Source organism: Marmota marmota, unplaced genomic scaffold (genome assembly GCF_001458135.2).
Source record: "Marmota marmota marmota unplaced genomic scaffold, marMar, whole genome shotgun sequence".
Lineage (NCBI taxonomy): Eukaryota > Metazoa > Chordata > Mammalia > Rodentia > Sciuridae > Marmota > Marmota marmota.
The window spans coordinates 31,340,193-31,359,517 of NW_026000026.1; the positions used below are offsets into that span (position 1 = coordinate 31,340,193).

Below are 19,325 nucleotides of genomic sequence, written 5' to 3' on the forward strand. Positions count from 1 at the left end.
CCGCGGAGGCCCCGGGCGGCGGGTGGGTCCCGGCGAGCGCCCCCAGTCCGGTACGTACCGAGCGGGGCGCGAGGGGCGCCGGCTTTCTGGGGTTGGTCCTGGGCGGGAGTGGCGGACGGTGGGCTGTCCCAACGGTTTGGTTTCAGAACTTTTCCACCATTTCCTGAGAAGTATTCGGCCAGGATGAATTTCAGGGGTACCATCGGGGTCGCCTCCAGTTTAGGTTGTCAAGTTAGAAACCTCGTTCTTATCCTTCTTTATCTGCACCCGTTGCCGGAAGCGCCTATGCATATTGCATTGGTTTAAAAAAAAAAAAAAAAAAAAGGTCTTCGCATTAGGATGAAGTATAATTAAATAGTTTATTAGGTGTAATTTTAAAAGTCCTTTCACCTTGAGTTATAGAGAAAGATTAAAACTGTTAACGGAAATAAATACCTGTCCACTTACCTGTTGAAATACTTCTCAGGCAGAAGACATCAGAGCATGAGTGAGACAGCTTTTGATGTTATGTCAGCAAGGCTGATGCAATTATTACATCTTCAATTGTTAGGTCTTCAGTGGGCCCCTGTACTGCTTTCATCAGTTGTACAGCATGGGTTGAGGTGGCCACATCCTGGCAGGAGTCTCAACTCCACTAATAGCTAAAGCATGTTGGGGTTTGAATGCTGGATGCTTTGAAATTGCCCTGTCCTGGCTGAAGTCCTTCTCAGAACGGCAGTAGTTGGTCGAGTATGCCACAGGTTATCTGGTTGGGTAATCTGAGATTAGCTCTCCTAATATTAACTTTGAAACTTACAAATTTAATAGCTAGAAATTAATGAGGTACTTTATTTTACTGAAATATTTTATGTAGAGCTTAAAAGAACTCTTTAACTGTTCCAATAACTTTCAGTTATTTATTAATACACCAAAGTGGAAGTGGCTTTTTGCAGTTTTGTGTTTAATTTTGTCTGATAGGTATCTCTGAGATTATTATTTTGGGGCTCTTCGTTGTGATCTTGATTTGCTTTCCCATTTTCTCAATCATGAATGTTCCCTCTCCACCCCTTCTGTGCGTTGTTGTACCTTTGAATCAGTATTTGACTTCTCTGTACCACAGTATTGTCAACAGACTTTATCTTTTTTTCCTTTGGACTCTGACACACTATGATGATTTGCAGGAGTGGAAGATACTGGAGATTGAACCCAGGGGCATTTTACCACTGAGCTACATCCCCAGCTCTTTTAATTTTTTATTTTGAGACGGTCTCGGTAACTTGTGAGGCTGGCCTCCAATTTACAGTCCTGCCTCACCCTCCCAAGTTGCTGAGATTACAGGTGTGTGCCATCACTCCTGGCTCTAAAACACTGTAATATTTGAACTTAAATTTGAAATATATTCTTAGAATGTTTTCATGTAATTATAATGTGTCCTATTTTTAATAAAAGATCTCAAGTAGAGGTTTGATTCTTGTTTAGTGACTGTTCACTGGGAAATATGAAGTTGTTCTGTAGTTTTCAGTTACAGTATTCTGCCACCTGACCCCTCAAACAGTCTCTCTCTCTTACCCCTGTGAACTGAGATGCTTTCTTGCTGGATTCTGTTTATAAACTCAATCTTAGTATTTTTAGAGATGCTTTCTTTAGAGAATGCCTTTTCTTACCCAGTAGTTCATGGTATTTTGAAAGATGAAAGATTTAGGCAACTTGATTACTGATTAAGAAAAGAGTTAAGTGTAGGGTTAGTTCTTTAAAGTCTCACGGGGTGAAACTGTCAGTCTTGATTCAGTAGAGAAAAAAATCTAGGCTTTAGGGAAAGGCATTTTCTTGTTATTTCTGTACCCTGTTGTGCCGAGAGTCTTAGCTCCGTTAGGCTAAGGGTTTTTTTTAAATTGAAATACCTTCTTATGAATCAGATTCTTTTTGGCAAGGAAGGGGGTTGTTCTTTAGAGCAGCTGTCAAAGAGCTCTTTGGTTAATGCCAGCTTCTAACAGCTTGGTTCCAAATGAAGTTTCAAGGAATCAGACTTCTCATATGGAACTGTGAAAGCCCTGGGTTTCTACTTGAGGGTGTAACATTGCCATTGCTATTTTGAACATATTTACAAATGTCTGTCATAGGAAAATAAAGATATTCCTGTATGTATTTCCTTCCAGCAATTCTCTGACTTAGTGATGAGATTATTGAATTAAGTCTGTGTAAGGGAATGAGGGAAGTAGATTGCAATAAATGTTTGAAGTTGCAGTGCCTGGGTTGATAATTTGACTTTTTTCTAATACTTTCTAGACTTGTCTACTTAATAAGATCGTTCAGAAATTTAACTTTTAAAAGCAGTATTAAATAATAAAGGCTTAACTTACATGATAATACATGTTGTCTCTTCAGTCTTTAGAATGAAAACTTAGTCTATACACACACACACACACACTTATATATGAGTACAAAGTTTAAAATTTATGTAGCTTCTTATTGTTAAGTTTATTAAGTGGACTTTTTGATGTATAAGTTTATTTAAAGTGTGAATTTTTATTATTTAAATTTTGTTGTCTTTGTGTTTCAGTATGAAAATCCATGGACAATCCCAAATATGTTGTCAATGACAAGAATTGGCTTGGCCCCAATTTTGGGATATTTGATTATTGAAGAAGATTTTAATGTTGCACTAGGAGTTTTTGCTTTAGCTGGGCTAACCGATTTGGTAAGTTGTAAATGCACGGTTGTTTTGCTCCCTTCCTACATTCCATGCTCTCTACTACTGTCCTGAAATAGCACAGCCTTAGTCAGCTTTTCCTTGGAAGGAAATCCTCAAGATGAATTTGACCTAGTTCTTTATGTAAGGACTTGTCTTTAGCATCTGTGTGGAATATTTTTATATATAGTCTAAGGGGAGGAAGTAAAGGTTTTAGGAAGGAATGACACTTTTTACTGTTGGTTTTAAACTTCTTTATAAAAGGAGTACCCTTAGAAGTTTCCAAGAGCTGAGTGCTTGCTTTAGGATAGAAATAAAGAAGAGAGGTTATGAGATTGTTTTTCTGTTTATTGTGATAGAAATTCTCTGATCTGCAACAAGAGTTAGTTTTCCTAATGGAGAAGAAAACAATTGTTATGGCCTAGGGAGCTAGGATGTGCCCCAAGAGCTTGTAGAGGTCAGAGCTCTTTTCAGCTTTAATGTTAGCATGAGGCTGCAGTTACCTCACAAATTTGGTCCTTGATTCTGCTCCATACCCCTCTGAGTACCCTGCAGAAGACCTTGCTTTTGGAGGAGGCATTTGGGCATCTTTCCTTCTTCCACTGTCCCTGGAGATGGACAAAAGAGAGAAGAGCTCTTTGACACCAGTATGTCAGTTTGGGGGAGGGTAGATTTATTTGAGTCATCTCAAATTAGAACTGGGGAAATAACCTTATAACAGAAGGCTATATTACTTTTGTGGACTGTCATCATCTATGACATTATTTGTAATTATCACCAACCTTGTTTCATAAAAGATTTGAAGTAACTTATAAAACTACACATACTATAAAAACAGTTGAGAGCAGTACAGAAAAGGTAGAGGAAAAATTACAAATCAGGACAAAGTTAGTGTGTGGATGATAACTTCCTGCTCAGGGCTGGTTTGAGGTCCATGTGAGTACCTAAATAGGCAATAATAATTTGGTGCCTCTTCAAACCAATTTGCTTTTGAAAAGTTTTGCTTGATATTTATTCAGTGAGAATAGAGAGAAACTAATTTATGATAAATAAAAGTGATAAGCATCTTTCTTTGTAATGTCAACTGTTTCTTTTGAGGTTCATAGAAACAAAATTCTACCTTCCTAGTACTAGTACATTGGTGTGTAGTATAGAATTAGCTGATGGTTTTAAAGGATAAACAAAGGACATTGTTTACATTGTTATATGGTATTTCCAAATATAGCCTCTCAAATTAGCTCTTTTTTTCCATAGTTTAGCTATTTTTTTGTCACCTCCTTGTCCCATTCTTAGAATCTATCTCCCTTTCTTTTATGCCTTCTTTTATTTCTGAAGCCTAAAGGTCTTCACTCATTAGTGTGATCTCTAAGTCTGTCACTGATAATGAAAATTTTTACATATTAGGACAACAACTTTTTCAGTTATTGGATTCACCATTTTTGTTTGCTAGTTTTTTTTGTTGTTGTTGTTGCTGTTGTTTTTTGAGGGGATAGTTAGCTGCCACATGAGATTGCAATATTCACTACAAGGAAGAGAGGCTCCATTAATATTTTTCTGTGTATATGATGTGCATGGAAACCTGAGTTGACTGATATCATATTTCTCGTTTACTCCATGGAAGTTTTGATGGCTTCAGATTGGCCACAAATCAGATGGCCAGACTTCTGTTTTAGCAGGGGTTTGGCAGGTCTAGATTGAATTGTATATAGGAAATGGGCTATAGGAAGGTAAGAATAGAAGCTTACCTAGGAAAGAAATGGTGGTAGCTTGGACTGGGATGGGAGTTAGAATTGGAAATGGATGGGTTTGAGATAATATTTTGAAGATAGTGTTGATATGTTGACAAAGTGGATATATGGAGTGAAGGAGGAGTCAAATATGAACACTAGACTGTTACTTTTTAAAAAATTTTCCTCTTTTCAACAGCCAGGTGCGTGGAAGTAACATTTTCTAGAATGAGCAACATTTGGGGTTTAGGGAAAAATAGGAAGAATTCTGATGCCTGTCCATGTAGAGGCATCAGTTGGAAGTCAAATGTAGTGTGGAGTTGTAGGAAGTCATCATTATAGAAGTGCAGATTTGGGAGCAGTCAGGTACATTTGGTCAAAATTGGGTGAAATATCTAGGCTGAGGTAAAAGAAGAGAAATGAGAGGTTAGAGAAATGAGCAACAAGTGGAAGAACAGGGAAGTCAGTGAAGGACACTGAGAAAAGAATATTTGGTGAGAAAGGAGGAAAATTAGTATTCCAGAGTAAAGAAAGTGCTACATGCATTGAGGTCAAATAAAAATGCAGAATTCATAGGTGACCTTTGTAAAAGCCATCTCTAGAGGAGTCGGGGGGCCTAGTGGAGTGGGTTGATGACAAATGTGAGATGGTAAGATGTCCTTACAGCACACCCAAATGTTAGGTGGTAACATCTTATCTTACCACCTCACATTTGGGTGTGTTGTAAGGAAGTTTTGCTTTGCAGTAGGATAGAGAATTAGGGTCAAATAAGGGTAGTTTTAAAGATACATGTACAAAGTGGATTTTTTGTTAGCTGATTAATGTGATGGGAAGGAATTGATTGATGATGCAGGGGAGATAGAAAGAAAGGAGATAAATCACAGAAGGTGAGAGGGCTTGGTATAGAGATCAAGGAATACAGTGAGGATAAATGGATGCATCTTGGAGGTGGGAATATGAGGGAGTACTAAAAATGGCTTTTGTTTCTTTTTTTTCCTCAAGGAAAATATAGATATGGATATGGGTTAGAATGAGAGAGTTTAGAAAAAGTGAAGTAGTATGGAAAGAGAAGGTGAATATCATTGGCAGATATAAGATTGTCAGGCGATGTTGAGTGCCACCAGAGGTTTGTGGTCATGAATTTGGAACGAAACCAAATTTTGCTCCAACCATGTTGCTCCAACCATGTATGTATTTATCTTTAACAGTATTGAGCTGCTTGCCTAGAGTCCTGGAATATATGGATGGTTGTTTTGTGGTGGTATCCAGGGAGAATATAGAGTTTACAAAGTTGTAGATGTTTACTAAGGAATGGTGATTGTTGACCTTGAAATCTAGTGTGAATCCAAGTAGTGAGAACAAGAAGGTAGAAGTTAAAGAAAAAGTGGAAGGTTAAGTCTCCTGAGATCAAATAACTAGCTTACAAGTTGGAGCTTATAAGGTCCCAGCTCCCCATTCTAGAGGCTTTCTATTAGACAACATTGCCTTTAGTCTGCTTAATAAGAAAATGGATTGTTTCCATTGAGAAAGTAATAGCTAGTAACTGCTTTTTTTTGTTTTGAGGATTTACTAAGTGCTGAGCACTGAACAAATATTAAATCTCATTATGTGCTGAAGATAACCAAGCCTCTGAGGTAGGTGATATTATGTTTCACAGATGAGGAAACTCAGAGGCCAAATAATTTGCCCAGGGTCACACAGTAAGTGGCAGAGCCAGGACTTGAGCCAGTTCTATTCTGCTATAAAGACCACATTTTTAACCACTGAACTATTGCTGACTCCTTTAACTCATGGAATACTTGAGATATGGAAGACTTTTTAATCCTTTAAAATGTACTGTATTTAATTATATCTATTTTATTTTTCTTAGAAATAGGAATAAAAAATTCAAACATTTGTTGAAGGTTGTTGTTAAATAAAATGCGTAAAAAGCCTAGTAGGAACTGGGATAAACCAGAAAATGTCTGCTTTGGTTAATATGGGTAGGCAGTATTTGGTTTTGTGGCCCCTGCCTGACAGGTCTTTGTCTCTCAAGTTAGGCTATAGATCTGGATTTTTATGGTAAATACTGGCAATTAGTTACTATTTTTAAAAGCTTTGGCAGATCAAATAAAACCAGGCTTCAGGACCCATTTGACCCACTGGCAACTGGATTTTAGTCTCAGCTTTAAAATATGTTTTCAATAATAAGTAATAAAAATAAGTATTTTAAATATCAGCATTATAACCAGACCAGGTATAGAGGACCAAGCTTTTTTTTCAGATACAGGTAATGCAAAATACAGACAGAATATAGATTTAACAGTGGGACTGAACAAAATAAATTATAAAATTAAAAATAAGTTGTAAGGAATTGAATCATATTATGGAAAAGTAGACAGGAAGATGTTTGGTATCTCACAGGTAGAGAAATTCTCATAAATAAAGGCAGCTGTTTTGGCTGCAGTGAATGTAACCCAGGGATCAAAAGCTCTGTTAGTCATGCTTTCTGTGAGTTTTGTATGGCTTCCTCTAAATTGGTGTCTGGTTTCATTCCACAAAGAGACACTGTGAAATAGTGAGAAATAAGACCCTTGAAGGGGGGAAAAAAGTAATGTAAAGTCTGAAATTATTTTCAGACCAGTTGTTAATTTAAAAGAATGAGAATACTATTTGTGGGGGTAAAGAAACAGAAGAGATTTTATTAACATTTTATGAAAGTGTAGTTGTGTTTCTGGTATCTCTTAAACTTCAAGATATCTACTCTGTTCCTATCATGACATTTATAAAAAAAAACACTTCTATTTTCAGTTGGATGGATTTATTGCTCGAAACTGGGCCAATCAAAAATCAGCTTTGGGAAGTGCTCTTGATCCACTTGCTGATAAAATACTTATCAGTATCTTATATGTTAGCTTGACCTATGCAGATCTTATTCCAGGTAAGAATGCCATCATGCGAACTTTTAAATAGCATAGGGAAGAATGACATTGGTCTTAGGATTTCTATAGAGAGACATTATTTTTGTTCCAAAAATTGATTTTGCAACTTTAAACTGTTTCCTTAATTTTAAACTGTTGAACTGTTTTGCTAATAAAACTGTTTATTTTAGAATTTACATCCTTGTTATACTAATAAAAGCAGTTGTTTTCTTAGTAAGATTGTTTAAAATTTAAATTAAGCAAATATCTCACAGTGCCAATTCATATTATTTAAAAATGTTTTGGTGCTCTAGTATATATTTTTAGTGCTTAACTTTTTAAAAGTAATTTAAGGTTTTCCTAAGTCTCTGATTATCTTTATAAAGTACAGTTTAATTATAATGAGAACTCTGAAATCCTGAAAGTATCTATAAAATTTCACGCTATGATTATTTAGACAGTATTGTGCAATTTTCAAATCACACATATAGTTTGCATATTATCTTAATATTTTTTCTGACATTTTATGAACTTTTGCTTTGTGTTTTTGCATGTTCATTTTCTACTTCAATTGTACTGTTCCCCCCCGCCCTTGATCCAGATTAAACTGTATTTTTTTCCCCAAGAGTTAGAAATCTAAGAACAATGAAGCTTCCATATGGCCCTTTAGTGTCACATCACTATTGATATTTCATGGAAAGAAGTATAGTGGCAGTTCAGTCTAGTGTAGTCTCTTCAAGCTCAAAGTTCTTTTTCTCCTTTTCCTCAGTTTTCTAAATTATCAAACCAAATTAAAAATAACAGATTAATGTTTATATTTATATGCTGCTTTGAAAGTTAGAAGGTGTGTATGTAATTGGGAGGTTTGAAGAGGGAGGGGGTGCTCTCTCATTCTAATGCGTATAAATTTCTAGGGGAAAAAACCTGTAGAGCATTCTGTGGACATTCAAAATTCAGTTGATCTTTTTATTTTTTAATTTTTTTTAGTGTATTTTCATACCTCTCATTTTTCTTTAAGTTACATTGTATTTTGTTATGTTGTTTTATTCAGGTTGGCCATTTCATTTTCCTGTTGAATATTGTTTCCACGTTTTTGGTATTATGTAATGTTGCTATGAACTTCCCTTAAGTAATTGGAATGGGTTGCTTTCCAAGTTGATTTTCTCTTCACTACCATTCTGTCTGTTTTTCCAGGCCTCTCCTGTCTTCCTTTTTACCAAGTATCCCCTTTGGTGAAGTTCATCCTTCACTTGTTTTCTATAAAAGGATGTAGTTTGGCAGCAAAACTTCTGGCAGTTTTAGACATTTAAAATATCTTTTGTTTACCCTCTATACTTTATTGGCAGTTGAACTGGGCATAATTTTTCAGTTGCAGATCACTTTCATACAGAATTCTGAGGATGTTCTTAAACTTCCAAATTTTATCTTGCTGTAGAGAATTTCATGCCATTCTGATACTTTTTCTATTATATGTGATTGTATTTTATATTATAAATCTTTAAGGATTTATTTTCCTAGTTGATTTTTTAAAAATAATCTAAATCTTATCTAATCATTTTCTTCCACCTATTTGGGTATTCAGTTATCCCAGCACTGTTTGTTCATTAATAAACATGTATTGTCCAAACTCACTGTAATATCCATGTATACCTGGGTCCATTTCTGGGTTTTCTATTTTTTTTTTTTCCTGTTGATTTGCCCGTCTGCACCACTAACACTTTTCTTGTTGTTTTGCTAAAAGTTCTGATACGTGATAGAGCAAGTCCTTCTACCTTGGATATTCTTAGACCATTCCATTTGTTTATAAATTTTAGGATTATTTTTCCCAAATCAGTAATTCTATGAGCTGGAGGGGGGCAATCTGTTGATTTTGATTAGAATTGCATTGAATCTATAGATCTATTTGGAAGAATTGACTTTTTTTAAAATGAGAGTAAATCTTTAATCCATTTGGGTCTTTAATGTCTCCGACAGTTTTTTTACTATTCTCCAGAGAGGTAATAAATTTGTTGATAGGTTTACTCCTAAGTACTTAGTGTAGTTCTTGATACTTTTATAAATGGTAGCTTTTAAATTTTTATTTTATAATAATTGCTGTTATGATGAAAGTCAGTTCTATTTCTAATGCTGATTTATGTGTAGCAAAACTTAATTAAAATGAATTCTGTTGGACTTTCTACATCTTCTGCTATGTACTGATTAATAACAATATTTTTCCTTTTCCAATCCTTTCACCTTTTCTTTTACTTACTGCACCACTCATACAAGGAAAAGGAAAAGTGACATCTATCTTATGAGACAGATGAATCACAGAGAAAGCATTTAACATTTCACTATTGAAGGTTCCTATAGGGATTTTTAGAGTTCCTTTTTATCAAGTTAGAAAGTTCATGTCTGGGGCTGGGGATGTGGCTCAAGTGGTAGCACGCTCGTCTGGCATGTGTGCGGCCCGGGTTCAATCCTCAGCACCACATACCAACAAAGATGTTGTGTCTGCCAATAACTTAAAATAAATAAATAAATATGTTTTTTTAAAAAAAAAAAAAGGAAAGTTCATGTCTGTTGGGAGGTTGTTAAGTTTTAATTACAATTGGATATTGAAGATTCTTTGTGTAAATGTGATGATCAGATCATTTTTCCCTTTTAGCTGTTAATGTGGGATCAAGTACATTATTGATTTTCTAGTGTTAAAACAACCTGAAGGGCTGGGGATGTGGCTCAAGCGGTAATGCACTCGCCTGGCATGCGCAGGGCGCTGGGTTCGATCCTCAGCACCACATAAAAAATAAAAAAAAAAAAGATGTTGTGTCCACCAAAAACTAAAAAATAAATATTAAAAAAATTCTCTCTCTCTCTCTTTCTCTCTCTCTCTCTCAAAAACAAAACAAAACAAAACAAAAAACTGAAATTGCTGGTTTAAATCCAGTATGGCCGTAGTAAATAATAGAGATATTGTTGGATTTAGTCTGCTATAATTTTGTTGAAGATTTCACATACAGATTCATGAAATTGGTCTGGAATTCTTTTCTCCAAATATTCTGGTTAGGTTTAGTATAAAATTTATAACTAACCTCATAAAACAAGCTAGGGAATTTTTGGTTTTGCTTTTGTTTTCTTTCCATTATTGTGAAATGTTTTTGTGAGATTGTACTTATTTTCTAATTTTAAATGTTTCATATAATTTGTTGAAGCCCGTAAGGCCTAGAGTTTTCTTCAAGGGAGAGTTGAAAGAGGTGATTCGTTTTTCTTCAGTTGTTATAGGATTATTCAGTTTTAATAATTCATCTTTTTAATAGTTTATCTTTTGATCATTTTTAAAATTATGACGTTTTTCCAGAAATTCATTGATTTCATCTGTATTATTAAAATTTTATTATAAGCTATTGACGCTTTTCCTCTCCTTTAATGTTTTTTCTGATCCATCTTGCCAGAGACTTGTCTATTTATGAGTTAACCAACTTTGAGTTTTGTCAAACCTCTCTGATACGTTGTTTACTACTTCATTAAACCTTGCTCTTTTTTTCTGTTTGTTTTCTCTTCTTTGAATTTTCTTTGCTGTTTTTTCTCAAAATTCTTTAGATTAGTTAGTTCTCTCTAGTAGAAATAAAGTAGGAACCACATATGTAATTAAAAATTTTCTAGTAGCAATGTTAAAAATTAAAAAAATAAGAGGAATCAGGTGAAAATAATTTCAGTGAATTATTTTATTTAACCTAGTATATTTTAAACCATGTCATTTCAACATGATTGATAAGAAGTGATTGACTTTTTAAAAAATACTATGCTTTTGAAGTCTGTATTATGTTTTGCATTTATTGTCCCTCCCAGTTCTAACATTTCTGGTACTTACACATGGCTATTCTATTAGAGAGTGCAGCTATAGATGGCTATGTATGTAACTCACTTCTTTTTACCTTTTCTAAAGTTTGCATGTAAGACTTTACATTTCCCCCTAAATACACTTTTGTTGCATCTTGTATATTGATATTAGTGTTTTTATTGTCCATTATAGAATATTTTCCTGTTTCTATTATGATTCTCTCCTCTACTTGTATAGTTAATATTAAGTGTTTTTTAATTCATTGTCAATTTGTGGAGATCTTTCTAGCTTTCTTTTCCAGAGAACATGTTCTGTGATTTCAGTCTTTCAATCTAGTGTATAAATTTGTTAAACATTCCACATGTGCTTCAAGTGAATTTATATTCTGCAGTAATTGGGTCTGATATTCTGTATATATCCATTAGATCAAGTTTTCAATCCTGTTAAGTCTTCTATTTTTTTTGATACTGGGAATTGAACCCCCTGGGGTGCTTAAACCACTGAGCCATATCCCCAGCCCTTTAATTTTTATTTTGAAACAAGGTCTCACTAAGTTGCTTAGGGCCTCCGCCTCCTGAGCCGCTGGGATTACAGGTGTGCACCACCATGCCCTGGAGTCTTATTTCTTTATTGATTTTTCTTACTCTTTGTTCTGTTTGTTCTGTTAGTTACTGGGAGAATGGTTAACATTTCCTTATGTGTATCTAATTTTCTGTTGTTTTTCTTTGCAGTTCTGATTTTGCTTTGTATCCTTTGAAATCATGCTGTTAATATCTTCTTGGTGAATTGAATATTTTAATGGTGACCCACGAGACAATTGCAGGTGGTAAAATAAGTTCATAGGTGATAATCCCTGGGTCACACTGCTGGGTTTCAGCCCAGTGCACTGCCCAGCATAGCCTGAATTCCATAGACATGAATTTTAATTTGCATGAGTTTGCTGCATTTTTAAAAGTATGATTGGTGTTAGAGTTTACCAGCTAATGATTGCTATAGAAAAGTTTGTTCCATAGGTTTAAAAAGGCTTCTAAAAATCATGGTTTGCTGTTTTTTTAGCTTGGTTAGTATGCCATTACTTGAGTGCATTAGGATTTTCTCCTTGGAATAGTGTTGTAATAGAGGACTGGGCCAAGGATCAGCACTTACATCATATCTATGACCAATAGTTTAATTCTGAGCCAGGTGTGGTAGTGCATGCCTATAATCCCAGCAATTTGGGAGACTGAGATAGGAGGATCACAAGTTCAAAGCCAGCCTCAGCAACTTAGTGAGGCCTGTGCAACTTAGTGAAACCCTGTCTCAAAATTTAAAAAAAAAGGGGGCTGGGGATGTGGCTCAATGGTTAAGAGCCTCTGGGTTCAATCCCCAGTATGTACATTTGTACATACATACATTTGTTTAAATCTGCAATTAGTGAGATTTGTTCAAATGGAAGAGCCAAAGCCAAAGACTGGATAGGACCACAAATACAACGTCATGTGCTTCATAAAAGGGTTGTTTGAAACTGTTATGGAAGAGATATATATTATACACACACACACATATATGATTCTTTTATTTCGATAATTGAAACAATTTGAACTGAGTGACTCAGGATTCTTTTCCCTTAAAAATTTTTTTTTTTCTTAGAAAAGATATAGGGTCATGGTTAAAATTTCCTTTAGTGCAGAAGGATATAAAGTGAGGTAAGTGTCTGCCCTCCCATTTCTATTCAACAAAAAGAGTAGGAATGCCTTGGCTATCCATCTAAAATATTCTTTTGGCTCTGGTTATAGGACCATGTTGCAAAATCTGAGGAGTACAGCATCTCTGATGGCATGTTCAAAAAGTTTTGGATTTTGGAGCATTTCAAATTTTGGATATTTAGATTGGGGATGTAGCTGATAAAGCCCAAGCAAATATTCCAGAATCTAAAAAACTGAAATCTGAATCACTTCTTGTCCTAAGCACTTTGAATAAAGGATACTCAATCTGTATTAAAAATTAAAAAAAAAAATAGACAAGTTAAATTCCTTCAGTGCTTGTGTGGGGAGAAAAATAATAGTTGCCTGGGTGGAACTTTCTGGACTAGACTAGAATGAAAATATTTTTTGTTTTTCTACAAGTTGTACATATAGCAGGTTTTACTCTTCAGAGAATAGTTTAAAATGCAGAAGCAAGTAATCAAAGCTCCAGATGAGTTTAAGTCCTCCTGCATCCTTCTTAACTTCATTATCATCTCTTTCCATTTAATTCTAGTGGGCATGGCAATTTTTTTTTCCTGAATTCACAAAGCTGAGAAAAGATTGGGGGGAGGAGGGGCTGAGTAAAGCTGTCACTGATATCTGCAAACTTACAGCTTATAAACATATGAAGGAAAAAACAAAAAGAGGCAAGAGGACTGACATTCTGAAAGGCAGATGGAGACTTTGAAAATCTTGTTTGCATTTCACTTTTGTTAAAAAATGAATCTAAAGATCATCAATGAGTGTTTATCATGAAATTTTTACTTATAGAAAACATCAGCTCATGGTCAAGCTGAATTTTTACTTATAGAAAACATCAGCTCATGGTAGTCATATTAGTAATTTGCAAAGTCCTTGTTAAAATTATTTTTTATTTAATTTTCAGTTCCACTTACTTATATGATAATTTCAAGAGATGTAATGTTGATTGCTGCTGTTTTTTATGTCAGATATCGAACTCTTCCAACACCGGTGAGTATTTTTCCAAAAATTATTCTTTTAGCATTATTTATGACTTTAGGCAAAAGTCAAGATTCATTGTATTATATGCTGTTTTGCTTTGTGAGAATAATTTGTAGCAGTATTTTTTATTCATTTACCATAGACTTTTAAAAAATTAACTGTGCTATTTAGATCACACTAAAATATTTATTTATGGAACTCATGAATGGCCCATTTTAAAAAGGCACATTTCTGTTTAAGTCCAACTCTTTTTCAGTCACTGGTACATGAAATGTTGCACAGCTGGTCCCCATCCTTACTTAACAAACTGTTAAGAGGAATTTTACATGACCCTAAGCCATATTGTTGTCTTATTTATTAGCCTTTACTATGGATTATTTAGAACTGGTTTCTAAGATCACAGTTGTACAAATATGGGATGATTTGCTTACATACTTGGTCATTGATGATGTAAATATCTGAGCACGTAAGCATAGCATAATAACCTTTTTTTGATTGCCAGTCCAGTGAAAATAAAACAGTATTTTATTCATTTTGTTTTTTAAGAAAATAGTGATAAGAGAATGTCATTAGTTTATTTACCAAAAGATGTGACTTAGGATTTTATAGGATTTGAGAAATAAATTTGTAATATTTAAAGAATTGATTTCTTTCAAGAGCCTGTGCATGATTTGTAAGGAATGTAGATGCTCTTATTTAACATAATTAGAAGAATGCATATAAGAGCCAGGCGTATGCTAAGTATTCAGTAACTGTTATCTACATATAAAAAATGTTTTAAACTTGAACAATAAATTGAAACTTTATCTTTTTTTTGTCCTCTGCCAGCGAACACTAGCTAAGTATTTCAATCCTTGTTATGCTACTGCTAGATTAAAACCAACGTTCATCAGCAAGGTAAGAGACACACAAAATCCTTTTTAAGTTATTCCTTTGTGAACTTTTACATTACAAACCTCAAGAGCCACTGAAGCTGGATCAAATTAAACACACTGAGTAAAGGGGATAGAAAAAGGGGTCAGGTAGACAGTTATAACACAATTCTTTTGTCCTCCAAGCTTTTTGGGTTCTTATATTACATTTTGCCTCATGTTGGTGGTCTGAGTTTAAGCTTAAAGAGTCACCACAAAGTGGAAAGGGATAGGAAAAAAGTTTCATTTTTTTTTAAAACTGTTACTCTTAGTTATCCCTTTTGTTTTCCTTCTTTTTCAAGGTAATAACTGTACACCTGTCTTTGCACACAATATTATGAAGCCATATATACACACACACACATACACACACACACACACACACACTTTTTTTTTTTTTTTTTTTTTTCTGATAGCCTTAATTTGCTCAAATCTTTCCTGTTTCATCCCTTAGGAAAGATTTATTAGGTTAGGAAAGCTGATCAGCTTCAAGGCAGACGAGCCATTGCTTTTGTTAAAGACTTATGGGGTGGACTTTTACCTACATACATAGGAGCTTTTTTGGCTTTGAGTGACTTGTATTTATGTCAAATATAGCAATTGGAGTGTAGTACTACATAGAAAATGGCTTAGGAGGTGCTGGGACAAATTGCATCAAAACAATTTGTTCTTTAAGGAGTCTTCCAGATAGAATTTATCATTTATTTTTTAAACGAAATGGAATCCTTATCATTTGGCTATGGAATGATTGCTAGAACTGAAGTGCTTCTCTGCACACATCACCCACTGCTTCATAATCACAGACTCTTTCATAAAACACTTCTCATCATAATAAGTGGATGGTGTCTTCAGACTATTTCTTGTTTTGTTTCCTTTTTCCCCACTGCTATATTTCTGTTTTCTAGCCTCATATGATCTGATAGGCAAATTAAAGGAACACTGGATAGGCAGTGGGGAATCTGGATTACAGGTTTGATTCTTCTGTGACTGCAGGCAAATCACCTAATTCATGTCCTCTCAGTTAGGAAGAGGCAGCTTGATTATTTCCATATTCACAGCACTGCTTTAATTGGCAGCTGGTAAAAAGGGAATGAGTTTTACAACATTATATGGATTGCTGTGGAAATTCAAGGTGGTAGTATTTTTCTGATAGTCATTACCCTCACTATAATAGGCAGCTATGGAGACAGATGGGTGAATGAAGCTGACCCTTTTATGTGTTCTCACTTGTGAATGCCAACTTCTTTGGCATGGATATTGCGGGCCATCTTTAAGCCTGCTGAGTGTATGTCATGATGGACTATGCTTGAATCAGGATCCACTCACACAATAACTTTTTTTTTTTTTTTTTAGGTAAACACAGCAGTTCAGTTAATCTTGGTGGCAGCTTCTTTGGCAGCTCCAGTTTTCAATTATGGTGATAGCATTTACCTTCGGATGCTTTGGTAAGCTAACTTTAGCATTGCTTTTGGAGAATGTCAACACAGTAGCTTACTTTGACAATCCTAGAATGACTTTATGTTTAATGGACACCTAACTGGAGAAAGTGGAGACCATATTTTATGATTAATAATCATTTTTAAGAAGCTTACTCTCAAGAATTGGGGTATAAAAGCTAGTTTTCATGAATTAAAAGGAATGAGGGGTACTGCTAATGCATTAGGGTTTGAGCAGAGGAAAGATATTTTCAGGTAAGAGGAAGAGGGAGGTTAGCTTCAGGGAGTAAGTAGCATTGAGCCACAAGATAGAGGTAGATTTTGTATAGGGCAGCCATCAGGTGGAGGACAGATCCTCAACAAGGTCAGTTTAAGAGAGCAGTAGTCAGGGAAAAGGAGTCCAACCTAGGGAAAAGGTATAGTGAGAGGGACCCCTGGAGAAAGGAGTTTGAATCTTACGTTAATTGTTTATTTATATAGTCTTGAAAATTCAAACTTTAGGAATTCAAAATGTGACACAAATTTTTGGTCCATTTTTACCAATAATTAAAACTGTCTTGCTTGTTGCAATCTGAGCCAGAAAGTGTTGGTTAATCAGAGAGTTAAACCAAAGAATCTTTTTAAATGATGCATACTCTAATTTTTTTAAATTTTAATTTAAAAAACTTACTCTCGTTCATTTTATGTGTTACTATATAAAATGAAAGCTTTTTTGGGGCTGGGGTAGTTGCTCAGACGTAGAGCGCTCACCTATCATGCGTGAGGCACTGGGTTCGATCTTCACCACATTTAAAAAAAAATAATAAAAGATATTGTGTCAACCTATAACTAAAAAATAAATATTAAAGAAAATGAAGGCTTTTTCTTTGGATATAGGCCCATCAGTGGGAGTTTTCTCTCTTGAATAAACCATATCCACAATACAGCCTCTCTGATTTCCATATTTTGTTTCTTTCAGGTGATGTAAGAACTTTATGATTGTTGATTTGTCTTTTGTTTTGGGTTTTTTTTTTGTAGTGCTGGGGATTGAACCTGGACCTTACATATGCTAGGCAAGAGCTCTAGCACTGAGCTACACCCATCCTTACACAAGAACTGCAAAGCAATCTAAGTGTAGGATACATCTAAATGTTTATCATATTTTTCCAGGTTTTTTTTCCACAGCCATCTTATATTTATTTTGAATAGTATTTTTTAAATCAACTTGGCTTTTGATTTTCTAAAGCATCCATTCTAGTTCTCAGTAGCAATTCTTCGTACATTTGTATTTCATTGTTTATATATGAATTTAGAATACCAAACTGACATGAACACAGATCTGGGATCAAACAAAAATGAGTCTTAATGATTGTACATCACCTGGTGGAAACATAATCAAGTGGGTACCCTGGGAAGTAACCTGTTAATTGGCTCGTGTTCCTCATGCCAAGGGCATCCCTCATGTCATCCCAAGGGGAATTTGATTAACCTGGCAGTTCACTTAAGGAAAAGTAAATAAAGTTGAATTTTATTTAAATGATGCAGATATCCTTAGACTTTTAAAAAACTGTATTAAAAAAATAGAATCTAATATTCTAAGCATCATGGAACAGTGGAAAGAGTACATGGGCTTTTGAGTTGAAACCAAGCCAGGTGCCTGCTTAATTCTGTCATATCCCTGAGCAAGTTCTCTTGTCCTCATTTCTCATCTGTAGGTAGAACTTATTGTGAGAATAAAATAGAAACATGAGACATCTAGAATAATATCTGCCTAAAAATGATAGTTGCTGTCCTGGGGTCATGACTTAGTGGCAGAGTGCTTGCCTAGCACGGGTAAGGTTTGGCACCATATAAAAATAAAGGTATTGTGCCCATCTACAACTAAAAATATTTTTTAAAAAATGACAGTTGCTAATATTATCGTTAACTTTTAGGGCTTATTAACTAGATTAATTTGTTTGACATTAGTAATTCAAATGAGGTCTTAAAAAATGCTATATAGATTTTTATAATTTAAAAAAATTATGACAGTCTTTTTGTTTTTTAAATAGATCTTTTACATGAATTCTTTATGATTATCTGGTTATTGTTTTTTAGATTTGATGACTCAATCTTTCTTTCCTTCCATAAAAGGTATTTTACAGCTTTCACCACAGCTGCATCAGCTTACAGTTATTATCATTATGGTCGGAAAACTGTTCAGGTGATAAAAGGCAGATGAGAGTCACCCATCACCATTAGCAAGGAAGCAATACACATCATCCGTGGCAATGCCAGCGAAAATCTACAGGAGTTTCCCTATTTTGGTGTTCAGCTTGTAAAAGGACTTGTCAGAACAAACCATGTCATCAAAATTGAAGTAATGTGCATTGAAAATAAGCTTGATCATGGGCATATGCAGAATTTCCAATGTATTTTTAAGTATAAATAAAACTATAATTTAGAATTTTTAATCTTAGGTTTCTTGAATATAAAGAGATGAATTATTCCAATTATTGTCAGTCCTTTTTTATGTTTTTTAAAAATATAGTTCAGAGCATGGAAACTGAAGTGTTGACACCTGTCTCTAGAATCTAAGTTGCTCATGAAGCCATAGGGACTTGCCTGGGATTAAATATATATCTTATATAACTTGGCTATTCATTTTTATGTTTGATTTTTAGATTCATGTATACATTAACAGTTCATGTGGTTATTATTTGGTCATTTAGGGTAGTGAGAATAAAGCAAAATTGTAAAGAGATAAGTGTGGTAAGTTTTAAAAATAAATAAGATCAAACAAAATAGAAGGTATTGAAGCTCATCTCATGTTCAGTAGTCTTCCAGCCTCTCAGGTGCCTAATAGTTCATATATCAGGATATAACAAGTAACAAAGATAGTTGAAATATGAGAACTTGTCCATTAGTCTTTCATCTAAAAGCAGTGAGTTACATCATGCCTTCCAACTGTGTTTCTAACATTACAATATTTGTATGATATTGGAACCTGTACTCATATATTGTGTAAATAATATGAAACTGTATATTTTTCAAAGATTTTTTAAACTTTGGGAAATCTTCTTTTGTTAAGATGTTAAAGGAATAAAAGCTGGAAAAAAAATAAAACTGTACCTTCAACTTGGGTTGTTCATGGTGTGTATTCATCCTCTCCCATTATGTAAGTTTTCTGATTCATGAAGTCCATTTTCAGTTGTACT

General features: G+C 34.5%; 1 protein-coding gene and 1 long non-coding RNA gene across 5 annotated transcripts in view; one reads left to right on the forward strand and one right to left on the reverse strand.

Moving 5' to 3' along the window:
- LOC107139916 overlaps nt 1-586 on the reverse strand; it is a 15,989-nt gene extending 15,403 nt beyond the window's left edge. Inside the window, exons 1-2 of the long non-coding RNA XR_001503218.2 lie at nt 448-586; nt 59-283 (exon numbers count right to left, since the gene is read on the reverse strand). This is a non-coding gene — a long non-coding RNA (uncharacterized LOC107139916). The remainder of the gene's footprint in view (nt 1-58; nt 284-447) is intronic.
- Nucleotides 1-19,245, forward strand: Crls1 (cardiolipin synthase 1). 4 transcript variants are annotated; one of them, XM_015482756.2, is made up of 7 exons: nt 1-50; nt 2,540-2,677; nt 7,186-7,315; nt 13,726-13,811; nt 14,631-14,699; nt 16,067-16,158; nt 18,262-19,245. In XM_015482756.2, exons 2-7 carry the CDS (start codon nt 2,567-2,569, stop codon nt 18,347-18,349), a joined length of 576 nt encoding a protein of 191 aa, XP_015338242.1. In that variant the 5' UTR covers nt 1-50; nt 2,540-2,566; the 3' UTR covers nt 18,350-19,245. The 4 variants fall into 4 exon arrangements, with proteins under 4 accessions (XP_015338242.1, XP_015338260.1, XP_048667249.1 ...); XM_015482774.2 differs by lacking the exon at nt 1-50 and adding an exon at nt 602-729; XM_048811292.1 differs by lacking the exon at nt 1-50 and adding an exon at nt 608-740.
- Nucleotides 19,246-19,325: the final 80 nt, after the last annotated feature.

What these genes read in the sequence shown, in the direction of transcription:
- Crls1 (XM_048811292.1), top strand. An exon ending in CTATGCAGATCTTATTCCAG is followed by an intron (nt 7,316 to 13,725) that starts GTAAGAATGCCA and finishes TTTAATTTTCAG; the next exon opens with TTCCACTTACTTATATGATA. An exon ending in ATCGAACTCTTCCAACACCG is followed by an intron (nt 13,812 to 14,630) that starts GTGAGTATTTTT and finishes GTCCTCTGCCAG; the next exon opens with CGAACACTAGCTAAGTATTT.